The 13444-nt window shown below is 46.7% G+C and overlaps 1 protein-coding gene across 3 annotated transcripts in view; it reads right to left on the minus strand.

Annotated features, from left to right (window-relative positions):
- Positions 1-13444, minus strand: part of stab1 (stabilin 1) — a 95890-nt gene that overhangs the window by 31223 nt on the left and 51223 nt on the right. For 2 of the 3 annotated variants that reach the window (XM_080001370.1, XM_080001369.1), the window contains exons 51-60: positions 11794-11970; positions 11560-11643; positions 11265-11405; positions 10665-10718; positions 9788-9926; positions 8663-8812; positions 8114-8218; positions 5662-5778; positions 1655-1787; positions 29-89 (exon numbers count right to left, since the gene is read on the minus strand). In XM_080001370.1, coding sequence (XP_079857496.1) covers positions 29-89; positions 1655-1787; positions 5662-5778; positions 8114-8218; positions 8663-8812; positions 9788-9926; positions 10665-10718; positions 11265-11405; positions 11560-11643; positions 11794-11970 — 1161 coding nt within the window. Of the gene's footprint in view, positions 1-28; positions 90-1654; positions 1788-5661; positions 5779-8113; positions 8219-8662; positions 8813-9787; positions 9927-10664; positions 10719-11264; positions 11406-11559; positions 11644-11793; positions 11971-13444 lie in introns of those variants that run through there. The other variant, XR_013844176.1, reaches the window with a different exon arrangement.

Consider the following 13444-nt stretch of genomic DNA (forward strand, 5'->3'; position numbering starts at 1 on the left):
AGACAGACAGACAAACAGACAAACAGACCGGTCCAATGAATTTGCAGGTGGCAAAGTCGCTGCAGCCTCCATTCACCTCCTCTATGCACCTGGTTTGCAGACAGACAGGAAGGAAGACAGACAGTTAAACTTCAACATGTTAATCTGGGAATTCAGACAATAGAAACATTAAGAACAGGGATGCGCTACAGTCACGTCATCAAGTTCAGCAAAAGAAGCAAAAAAACAAAACATTCCAGGCTTCAGTAACATCCAGTAACATCCAGTAACATCCAGTAACCTCCAGTAACCTCCAGTAACGTTCAGTAACATTCAGTAACATCCATTAACATCCAGTAACATCCAGTAACATCCAGTAACATTCAGTAACATCCAGTAACGTTCAGTAACGTTCAGTAACGTTCAGTAACGTCCAGTAACGTTCAGTAACATCCAGTAACATTCAGTGACATCCAGTAACGTCCAGTAACGTTCAGTAACATCCAGTAACATCCAGTAACATCCAGTAACGTTCAGTAACGTTCAGTAACGTTCAGTAACGTTCAGTAACGTTCAGTAACGTTCAGTAACATCCAGTAACATTCAGTAACATCCAGTACCATTCAATAACATTCAATAACATCCAGTATAATTCAGTAACATTCAATAACATTCAGTAACATCCAGTAACATTCAGTGACATCCAGTAACGTCCAGTAACGTTCAGTAACGTTCAGTAACATCCAGTAACATTCAGTAACATCCAGTACCATTCAATAACATTCAATAACATCCAGTATAATTCAGTAACATTCAATAACATTCAATAACATTCAGTAACATCCAGTAACATCCAGTAACATTCAGTAACATTCAATAACATCCAGTAATCTTTAATAATCCTTAATACTCTTTAATAATCTAAGAGGAAGAACTTCCTGTCCATGCAGTAAGTGATCAGACTGTGTCGGCCAACAGAGAGGATCTGTTTTGGAAGAACCACTTTCTCCTTCGTTCAGCTCTCCTCTCTCTTTCTCGCCGGGTTTGGTTTTCAAAAGTGATACAAATTGACACGTTTCTGGCTTCCTGTGACCGGGCGGGGCAGCTGGGTGGGGCAGCTGGGTGGGGCAGCTGGGCGGGGCAGCTGGGTGGGGCAGCTGGGTGGGGCAGCTGGGTGGGGCAGCTGGGTGGGGCAGCTGGGTGGGGCAGCTGGGTGGCCGCTTGCTGTGGTGGGTGTGGTCGGTGAGGGGCTGCTGCTGCTTGTGTGCTCTGCTCCTCACAGGACACAGTTGTTGCAGCAGTTGTTGACAATTAAAGATGAATAAAGAGTTTCATTGTAGCTTGACAAGTTCAACTCACTCTGTTCTACATGCAACGCAACAAGTACTCTGTCCTACATGCAACGCAGCAAGTACTCTGTCCTACATGCAACGCAGCAAGTACTCTGTCCTACATGCAACGCAGCAAGTACTCTGTCCTACATGCAACGCAGCAAGTACTCTGTCCTACATGCAACGCAGCAAGTACTCTGTCCTACATGCAACGCAGCAAGTACTCTGTCCTACATGCAACGCAGCAAGTACTCCGTGTAGTACGTCCAGTATGATGACAGCGGGGGGGGATGATACAAAGAGGTAGGTTGTGAGAGGCGGAGTCAGAGTGTGGCCACGCCCACCTGTTGATGGCTTGGCAGGAGAAGCCGTCGCCTTGGTAACCGCCATGACAGGAGCAGTTGACGAGCGAGCCGCTCTGGGTGCAGTTGGCGTCCTGGTGGCAGCCTCCGTGGTACTCTGCACACAGGTCTGGAGCTGCACCAACATAATTATACACATTACTTTGTTATATCGGATATTTATATCATATATATGCAGTGGTGGAAAAAGTAGTTGGAAACAACACTGTAAAAGTAGAGATATGTAACTAAAAAACAACTGTGGTAAAAGTGAAAGTTACTCATCAGATACTACTTGAGTCAAAGTAGAGATATGTTACTAAAATACTACTCTGGTAAAAGTGAAAGTTACTCATCAGATACTACTTGAGTAAAAGTAGAGATATGTTACTAAAATACTACTCTGGTAAAAGTGAAAGTTACTCATCAGATACTACTTGAGTAAAAGTAGAGATATGTTACAAAAATACTACTCTGGTAAAAGTGAAATTTACTTTTCAGATACTACTTGAGTAAAAGTAGAGATGTTACTCAAAAACTACTGTGGTAAAAAGTAGAGTTATGTTACTAAAATACTACTCTGATAAAAGTGAGAGTTACTCATCAGATACTACTTGAGTAAAAGTAGAGATACGTTACTAAAGAACTACTGTGGTAAAAGTGAAAGTTACTCTTCAGATACTACTTGAGTAAAAGTAGAGATACGTTACTAAAGAACTACTGTGGTAAAAGTGAAAGTTACTCTTCAGATACTACTTGAGTAAAAGCAGGGATATGTTACTAAAATACTACTCTGGTAAAAGTGAAAGTTACTCATCAGATACTACTTGAGTAAAAGTAGAGATATCTTAGTAAAATACGACTGTGGTAAAAGTGAAAGTTACTCATCAGATACTACTTGAGTCAAAGTAGAGATATGTTACGAAAATACTACTCTGGTAAAAGTGAAAGTTACTCATCAGATACTACTTGAGTAAAAGTAGAGAAATGTTACAAAAATACTACTCTGGTAAAAGTGAAGGTTACTCATCAGATACTACTTGAGTAAAAGTAGAGATGTTACTCAAAAACTACTGTGGTAAAAGTGAAAGTTACCCATCAGATACTACTTGAGTAAAAGTAGAGATGTTACTAAAAAACTACTGTAGTAAAAGTGAAGGTTACTCATCAGATACTACTTGAGTCAAAGTAGAGACATGTTACTAAAAAACTGCTGTGGTAAAAGTGAAAGTTACTCATCAAGTACTACTTGAGTATAAGTAGAGATATGTTACTAAAATACTACTCTGGTAAAAGTGAAAGTTACTCATCAGATACTACTTCAGTAAAAGTAGAGAGATGTTACTAAAAAACTACTGTGGTAAAAGTGAAAGTTACTCATCAGATACTACTTGAGTAAAAGTAGAGATATGTTACTAAAATACTACTGTGGTAAAAGTGAAAGTTACTCATCAGATACTACTTGAGTAACAGTAGAGATATGTTACAAAAATACTACTCTGGTAAAAGTGAAAGTTACTCATCAGATACTACTTGAGTAAAAGTAGAGATGTTACTAAAAAACTACTGTGGTAAAAGTGAAAGTTACTCATCAGATACTACTTGAGTAAAAGTAGAGATATGTTACAAAAATACTACTCTGGTAAAAGTGAAAGTTACTCATCAGATACTACTTGAGTAAAAGTAGAGATGTTACTCAAAAACTACTGTGGTAAAAAGTAGAGTTATGTTACAAAAATACTACTCTGGTAAAAGTGAAAGTTACTCATCAGATACTACTTGAGTAAAAGTAGAGATGTTACTCAAAAACTACTGTGGTAAAAGTGAAAGTTACTCATCAGATACTACTTGAGTAAAAGTAGACACGTTACTAAAAAACTACTGTGGTAAAAGTGAAGGTTACTCATCAGATACTACTTGAGTTTTTAAAAGTAGAGATATCTTACTAAAATACTACTGTGGTAAAAGTGAAAGTTACTCATCAGATACTACTTGAGTAAAAGTAGAGATATCTAACTAAAAAACTACTGTGGTAAAAGGGAAAGTTACTTATCAGATACTACTTGAGTAAAAGTAGAGATATCTTACTAAAATACTACTGTGGTAAAAGTGAAAGTTACTCATCAGATACTACTTGAGTAAAAGTAGCGACGTTACTCAAAAACTACTGTGGTAAAAGTGAAGATTACTAATCAGATACTACTTGAGTAAAAGTAGAGATATGTTACAAAAATACTACTCTGGTAAAAGTGAAAGTTACTCATCAGATACTACTTGAGTAAAAGTAGAGAGATGTTACTAAAAAACTACTGTGGTAAAAGTGAAAGTTTCTCATCAGATACTACTTGAGTAAAAGTAGAGATATGTTACTAAAATACGACTGTGGTAAAAGGGAAAGTTACTCATCAGATACTACTTGAGTAAAAGTAGAGATATGTTACTTCAATACTACTCTGGTAAAAGTGAAAGTTACTCATCAGATACTACTTGAGTAAAAGTAGAGATATGTTACAAAAATACTACTCTGGTAAAAGTGAAAGTTACTCATCAGATACTACTTGAGTAAAAGTAGAGATGTTACTCAAAAACTACTGTGGTAAAAAGTAGAGTTATGTTTCTAAAATACTACTCTGGTAAAAGTGAAAGTTACTCATCAGATACCACTTGAGTAAAAGTAGAGATGTTACTCAAAAACTACTGTGGTAAAAGTGAAAGTTACTCATCAGATACTACTTGAGTAAAAGTAGAGATGTTACTAAAAAACTACTGTGGTAAAAGTGAAGGTTACTCATCAGATACTACTTGAGTAAAAGTAGAGATACGTTGCTAAAGAACTACTGTGGTAAAAGTGAAAGTTACTCATCAGATACTACTTGAGTAAAAGTAGAGATGTTACTAAAAAACTACTGTGGTAAAAGTGAAGGTTACTCATCAGATACTACTTGAGTAAAAGTAGAGATACGTTGCTAAAGAACTACTGTGGTAAAAGTGAAAGTTACTCTTCAGATACTACTTGAGGAAAAGCAGGGATATGTTACTAAAATACTACTCTGGTAAAAGTGAAAGTTACTCATCAGATACTACTTGAGTAAAAGTAGAGATACTTTACTAAAAAACTACTGTGGTAAAGGTGAAAGTTACTCATAAAATGGAGCCTTTCTGGGTGGAGTTTGCATGTTCTCCCCGTGTTCACGTGGGGTTTCCTCCACCTAACGTCAGTAAGGACCTCCACCCTATACATGCACACATCATGGTGTGACCAGCGATGGACACCTGGTACCAGGTGCCCGGGCGTCGACCAACGCTGCCCCCTGCTCCTGGCTGCCCCCCCAGAGGAAGCACAAGCCAGGATGGTTCAATGCAGAGGAAGCGTTTCACCAGCACCACCCAAAAACAAGCGTGGGTGTTGTAGTGTGTGTGGGTGTGTGTGTGTGTGTGTGTGTGTGTGTGTGTGTGTGTGTGTGTGTGTGTGTGTTGTAACGTGGTGTGCTGTGTGACAATTGAAGATTCTTCTCTTCTTAACACCACCCGCTTCAGCACCTAAAAAGTCGTCCAATAACAGGGGGAAGCGCAGACCTGGCAACTGTGAACAGGGCTGCAGAGTGTTTGGCTGCTGACAGGACCCTCCATCCCAACAGGAACCTGCTGAGAACTGGCTTCACTCACTTCACTGGCAACAAGTTTTCCTCCATTTCATTTAGTAGCGAGTAACAAAGGTGTTCAGGAGCTAAAAGTATCAATGTAGAAATATAAAAACTCAAGTAAAGTAGAGATACTCCCAGAAAGGCTAAAGTAGAGTCACAAAGTGTGTATACTGGACTGTACACCAGTGTGCTTTTGGACAGTACAGCAGTGTGTGTACTGGACAGACAGACAGGCAGACAGACCAGGATGTGTACTGGACAGACAGACAAGCAGACAGACCAGTGTGTGTACTGGACAGACAGACAAGCAGACAGACCAGTGTGTGTACTCAACAGACAGACAGGCAGACAGACAGGTGGACGTACGTGGCAGTGCGCTGCACATCTTCCCATCTCCAACAAACTGCTCTTTGCAGCGACATCCAACACCTGGTTCACACTCTGCATCAGCATGACACTGCAGGCACTCGGATGGAACCTGGTCTGGAATACACAGTACTTTACATCAGACCGACAGACAGACAGACAGACAGACAGACAGACAAGCAGACAGACAGACAGACAGACAGACAGACAGACAGACAGAACACAGATGTGCAGACGGACAGGCAGACAGAAAGACAGCAGGACAGACGGACAGACAGACAGACAGCATGTGGGGGTCCTTCTGGTCACGCCGGGGCTCTGCGGTTGGGTGGGTACTCGGACGGCTCATGGGACGTCTGTGGCGTGTAGGCCTGTGGTGGTGGGGGGGTCCCGGAGCCCCACGGGGGTGCAAGAGGGGCCGGGTGGTGGCGCCCGCTCCTTTTCCTGAGTTGGGCTGGCCTGTCTCCAAGGGTCGGGGCGGGGGGGGCGCGGTGCTCCTGGGGAGTACCTGCAGCTGGCATCTGTGTTTTGTTTTGGGGTGTGGTTGCAGGCTTGAGGCTCAGGTTGGGGGCAGGGGGTGCGGGTAATGGGTGAGGGTCTTGGCCCAGTGGTCGGGGGGGGTCGGCGGACCGCTGGGGTCACCCACCCCAGGTGACGAGGCTTGCATGTCCTGGGGTTAAGCGTTCCGTCTGGTCCTGTGACCCTCACCATGTGGCCTCCTCCAGTGGGGGGCGGACTCCTGTCGTCACACCGTGCTGCCGGGGTACTGTCCTCTGGCGCTCTTGGTGCACAGGGCGCTCGTCGCTGGGGGGTTCGGGCAGTGGGTTGTGGGGCCGTCTTCCGCCCTCTGTTCTGTGGTCCGTATGCCCGGCGGCTGGGGGCTGACCAGGGGCCTGATGGGGGTGCGGGCCACTCTGCACCTGTGGCTGTTCACTGTATATTGGGTGCAACCAGGTACAGGAGGTGGGCGTGCAAGGGCATGGTTGGGTCCGGGTTGGGGTCCGCGTGGTCGCTCCCCGGCCTGATGCGCCCCTGCATCGATTTGGTTGCTCTTCGCCTGTCTCTCCCAGTGCCAAAACTGATACTGACAGTACAGTACACAATAGGCCTAGGGCTTGCGATGGGTGGGGTGCAAGCTATGTGGGTGGGGATGCGGTGGGTGGCTGCCATTTTGCCTGTCACACTCCTGCCCCAGCATGCTTGTCATCTGTCACAAAATTTTAATCCCATTCATATTAGTTTACACATACACTTGTACACCAATACTACGCCGAACAACACTCCACCAGACGAGGGTGTGCGGGGGAGAAGGGGTGCGAATGATTTGGCTTCCACTTGCCTGAAGGACTGGTACCCCCACACCCCACAATTTTAACTGCAATTGCCAACAGCACACGATCCAACAGTGGGTCACTGGCGGGTCGGTGTGGGGGCATGGTTGACAGCCAGGTGGGCCCAACCGTCGGCTGGGCTGGAGTTCTGGTGGCTTGCGCCTGATGGCTTAAGGTGTGCTGCGACCTGGCGGGGCTGCGGAGAGCGCTGCAGGGTGCTGTGGGAGCCGCTTGCTGTCCTGGGCGTGGGTTGAGATGCGTGGTGCGGCTGTCGGCTTTTCCTCCCGCTGCGCGGCTTCTCTACCGGGGTCATTGGAGGGCCCATATATGTGGCGGCCTGCTGACGTCAGCAGGGGGAGCAGGCTAACATCCGGGTGCCCCATATCTGGGTGTCCGAGTGCTCGCGACCGGGCGGGGCGTCTGGTCGGCTGTGGTGGGGTGGGCCTCACCCTTGCACGGAGCATGGTTGGGCATTGGGGTTCAGCCGGCTCGCCTGTGGGGCGAGCGGTTCGGGTGGGGTGTCAGCCTGTCGGCGCCAGGTCTGGATGTGGGCCTCTGCTCGGTGCCTGGTGCCTGCGGCCCGGTTTCTGTGCCTGCGGCTGCGTCTTGTGCCTGCACTTGGGCGTGGGTCGTATGTGTGCGCACCTGGGGCGCCGGGTCTCCTCATGCTGCCTGGGACTGGGTTATGCTCCTCGGAGCTAGGCGTGGGGGTTGTCCTGCGGGCTTATGGCTTCTCTCGGGGCCCGGGGGTCTTCTGTGGCTGCGGGGCGGGACGCTCGGGGCTTTCCTGCAGCCGTGGGGTGTCTACGCTGCTGCGGAGTTTAGGGGGGGCTTCAGTTGCTGCTTTGAGGCGCCATGAGATCATACCAACCTTCTACACTAGAACCAACTGGGATAAGTCCTGTACACACACCAGACAGACAGATGTCAGACAGGCAGATGGACAGGCAGACAGGCAGACAGACAGACAGACAGGGAGACAGACATGCAGACAGACAGGCAGACAGACAGATAGACAGGCAGACAGACAGACAGACAGACATACAGACAGACAGACAGAAAAGCAGATAGACAGACAGACAGATAGACAGAAAGGCAGAGAGACAGACAGACAGGTTTACCCAGCTTGTTGGAGCACTGCTGTCCAATCCATCCTGGTTGACAGACACAGTGTCCAGATCCGTCCAGTCCGTCCTCACAGCGTCCATGAGACGAGCACAGACACGCTGGGGTACAGGAAGTACAAAGTACTCATTACCCTGTATACTGTGTGTACTGTGTAAACACAGATAAACTGTATGACGTATATTGTGTGTACTGTACTGTCTGATGTTGTACTGGTCTTAATGGTGTAGTACTGGTGGTCCTGGGGTAGTACTGGTGTGTTACTGGTGGTACTGGGCTGGTACTGGTGGTACTGGTGTGGCACTGGTACTGGTGTGGTACTGGTGGTACTGGTGTGGTACTGGTACTGGTGGTTCTGGTGTGGTACCAGTGGTACAGGTGTAGTACTGGTGGTACAGTTGTAGTACTGGTGGTACTGGAGTGGTAGAGGTGTGGTTATGGTGGTACAGGTGTGGTACTGGAACTGGTGGAATTGGTACTGGTGGTACAGGTGTGGTACTGATACTGGTTGCACTGGTGTGGTACTGGTGGTACTGGGGTGGTACCAGTGCAGTTGGGACCGTAGTGCTGTGTCTCGCAGCGATCGCAGGCATCTCCTGTGAAGCCAGAGTTGCAGCGGCAGCGCCCAGTGCCGGCGGTGCCGTCATCGCAGTCCCCGTTGTCACCACAAGGGTCCTCCAGCCCGCCGGGGCACGCTGCAGCACAGGAGCCAGAGTGAGCTACCACTGTTACCGTGGGGCCCGCGCAAACAACAACAGCAGCAGCATTCAAAATGGCTTCCAACTGGAGCAGCGCCCTCTGACTGCAGAGTGAATGTTATGGGGCCATATTTTAAATCAGATGAAATAAAAGAATAATCAGAATCATACATTGATCATAAAAGATGCAAAGCTACAGTATATCTCTCCATGCCTCAAACACACAACAGGTTCCTCAGTCCAGATGATCTACATCCATAAATACAGAAATAGTTCAATGATGCACTATTATTATAGATTCAAGATTCAAGAGGTTTATTCGTCACATACATAGACATACTTTCATACATAGACATACTTTCATTCATAGACATACTTTCATACATAGACATACTTTCATACATGTACATACTTTCATACATGTACATACTTTCATACATATATGCAGTGAAATGTAATGCAACGCACTAAATAAGAGGTGATTACACACAATATGTCTGATTACACACAATATGTCCTAGGGACATTTCTTTCTACTAGACCAACTAACTGACTCCTAAAACCTAATACAGTAAGTCGAATACTCATAGAATAGAATAAAAATACAGTATATAGGATAAAATTAAATAAAATGGAATAGATAAAGGGAATAGACTTATGTTTATGGGATAGACTTATGTATATGGAGTAGGCAATTATGTATATACAGATATGTGCATTAAAGTGGCATGTGAATAAAGTGAGGTAGTGTACAACAGTACGGCGCAGCAATACATCACCGAACAAACCAGAACAGTGACACAGTATGCGGTAGAGTATGCTACATACAATACAGAAGGTAGTGGAGCCTATGTGTGTGGCTCAGTGAGGACCCCTGGTGAGGTCAGCATTGACTGTTTTTATGGCTTATAGTACTTATAATAGTGATACTACCAATAATAACAAAAGGGATAAAGTCTGGGCTGGACTGACCCTGGCAGTCCGGTCCGTAGTGGTTCCTGCAGCACTTCCTGCTCCACAGTTCGGTCATGCAGATACGCCTGCATGAGGACCGATGGGGAGTCCATTGGAACCTGGAGAGTGTAGGACGATGGCAGCTCTCCACCACCCCCTGGAGGTAGAGACAGAGACAGGTAGGAAAAGAGATACGCAGAGAGAGACAGGCAGAGAGAGAGAGAGACAGGTAGAAAGAGAGATGAAGAGAAGAGGAAGATGGTGTTGTGTCTAGACAGGAAGTTGTGTCTGAACAGGACAGGATGTTGTGTCTGAACAGGATGTTGTGTCTGGACAGGATGTTGTGCCTGGACAGGATGTTGTGTCTGGACAGGAAGTTGTGTCTGGACAGGAAGTTGTGTCTCGACAGGATGTTGTGTCTGGACAGGAAGTTGTGTCTGGACAGGATGTTGTCTCTGAACAGGATGTTGTGTCTGGACAGGATGTTGTGTCTGGACAGGAAGTTGTGTCTGGACAGGAAGTTGTGTCTGGACAGGAGGTTGTGTCTGGACAGGATGTTGTGTCTGAACAGGATGTTATGTTGCTGCCGAGATCCTGGAAGAACAAGTAAAATTCCTTAACGCTCAGGGCTGGGACCGCTGGGATCCCATGTTTCCAGTCGGTACTCGTGTACATGTGTCGTACTAACAGGGCCCCGCCCCCAGAGCCCCACCCCAAGCAACGTGATTGGTTGAAACACAGGAAGTCAAAGAAAGTGAAACACCCATTTGAACTCATTTTAATGCCACTTCCATCAGACTTTTCAAAAAGTCTTGCTGTGTGAGACAGGTAGACAGGGAAAAAGAAAGCGAGGCAGAGAGACAGGCAGAGAGAGAGACAGACAGACAGATCTTACTGTGTCCTGAAGAAGGCGACATGGTGGAGGGTACAGGCAATGTCCACAGCGGCCCTGAAGAGACATTATACTGTTGTTTTACTGGTATTCTACTGGTATTCTACTCATTCTGCTGAGGTTTAACTGGTATTTTACTTGTTCTACTGAGGTTTTACTGGGATTCTACTTGTATTGTCCTGGTATTCTAGTGGTTCTACTGAGGTTTTACCTGTATTCTACTTGTATTGTATTGGTTCTACTGAGGTTTTACCGGTATTTTACTTGTTCTACTGAAGTTTTACTGGTATTCTACTGAGGTTTTACTGGTATTCTACTTGTATTGTACTGGTTCTACTGAGGTTCTACTGGTATTCTACTGTAATGTCCTGGTATTCTAGTGGTTCTACTGAGGTTTTACTGGCATTCTACTTGTATTGTACTGGTTCTACTGAGGTTCTACTGCTATTCTACTGGTATTGTCCTGGTATTGCAGTGGTTCTACTGAGGTTGTACTGGTATTTTACTTGTTCTACTGAGGTTTTACTGGTACTGTACTGGTATTGTCCTGGTATTCTACTGGTTCTGCTGAGGTTTTACTGGTATTGTACTGGTTCTACTGACTGGTACAGTCTTATTCTTCATGCCGTCGCAGTGGGCTCCCAGTCCCGCTGGCTCCAGTAACTGGTCGATTCCGTGGGCGATGCCCTCCTCAAAGTACAGGAAGCGCTCCACCACCCGCACACTGTTGATCAAGACACCACCCTGCACACAAACACACAAACACACACAAACACACACACAAACACACACACAAACACATACACACACACGGAGGGAAGGCAGGTGACCTCCAGGATGTCCTACATCCATATCCTACACCCTAAGTGTGTGTGTGTGTGTGTGTGTGTGTTCTCACCACTTGGTTCATGTCGCAGTTCACACTGAGTTCAGATCCATGAAGAGAGCGATACTTAGCAAACTGAGCCCTGTTCTCCAATATCTGGAAGACAGACAGTCAGACAGACAGGTGGACAGTGAGTCAGACAGACAGACAGACAGACAGACGAACAGTCCGTCGGACGGCCGGCCAGAAGACAAACGGACCGAAAGAAAGGGGGACAGACAGACGGACGGACGGGCAGACGGGTACCCTGATGTTGGGGACGATGTGAGCCTTCAGGGTGTCCCTGAGCTGCTCCCGGTGCTGAGGACTGCTGAGCCAGCGCTGCCGCTCCACAGGGAGGCTCCGCAGCGCCTGGTCCGTGGCCCACAGCACGGTGAAGGGCTGCGAGCCAGACATGAGGAGAAGAGACAGCAGGCCGGCCTCCTGCACACAAACACACACTGTTACACACACTGCTACACTGCTACACACACTGTTACACACGCTGCTACACACACACACACACACACACACACTGCTACACACACACACACACACACACACTGCTACACACACTGTTACACACACTGCTACACACACACACACACACACTGCTACACACACTGCTACACACACACACACTGCTACACACACTGTTACACACGCTGCTACACACACACACACACACACACACACTGCTACACACACTGCTACACACACACACACACTGTTACACACGCTGCTACACTGCTACACACACTGTTACACACGCTGCTACACACACACACACACACACACACTGCTACACACACTGCTACACACACACACACTGTTACACACGCTGCTACACTGCTACACACACTGTAACACACGCTGCTACACTGCTACACACACTGTAACACACGCTGCTACACACACACACACACACACACACACACACTGCTACACACACTGCTACACACACACACACTGTTACACACGCTGCTACACTGCTACACACACTGTAACACACGCTGCTACACTGCTACACACACTGTAACACACGCTGCTACACTGCTACACACACTGTTACACACGCTGCTACACACACACACACACACACACACTGCTACACACACTGCTACACACACACACACTGCTACACACACTGTTACACACGCTGCTACACACACACACACACTGTTACACACACTGCTACACTGCTACACACACTGTAACACACGCTGCTACACTGCTACACACACTGTTACACACGCTGCTACACACACACACACTGTTACACACACTGCTACACTGCTACACACACTGTTACACACGCTGCTACACACACACACACTGTTACACACACTGCTACACTGCTACACACACTGTAACACACGCTGCTACACACACTGTAACACACGCTGCTACACACACTGTTACACACGCTGCTACACACACACACACACACACACTGCTAAACACTGCTACACACACACACACTGTTACACACGCTGCTACACTGCTACACACACTGTAACACACGCTGCTACACACACACACACACACACACACTGCTACACACACACACACTGTTACACACACTGCTACACTGCTACACACACTGTAACACACGCTGCTACACACACTGTTACACACGCGGCTTCACACACACACACAGTAACACACGCTTCTACACACACACACACTGTTACACACGCTGCTACACACACACACACACACACTGCTACACACACTGCTACACACACACCCACTGTTACACACGCTGCTACACACACACACACACACACTGCTACACACACACACACTGTTACACACGCTGCTACACACACTGTTACACACGCTGCTACACTGCTACACACACTGTTGCACACGCTGCTACACACACACACACTGTTACACACACTGCTACACACAC

This window comes from Zeus faber (assembly GCF_960531495.2).
Source record: "Zeus faber genome assembly, chromosome: 5".
NCBI classification, from domain to species: Eukaryota; Metazoa; Chordata; class Actinopteri; order Zeiformes; family Zeidae; genus Zeus; species Zeus faber.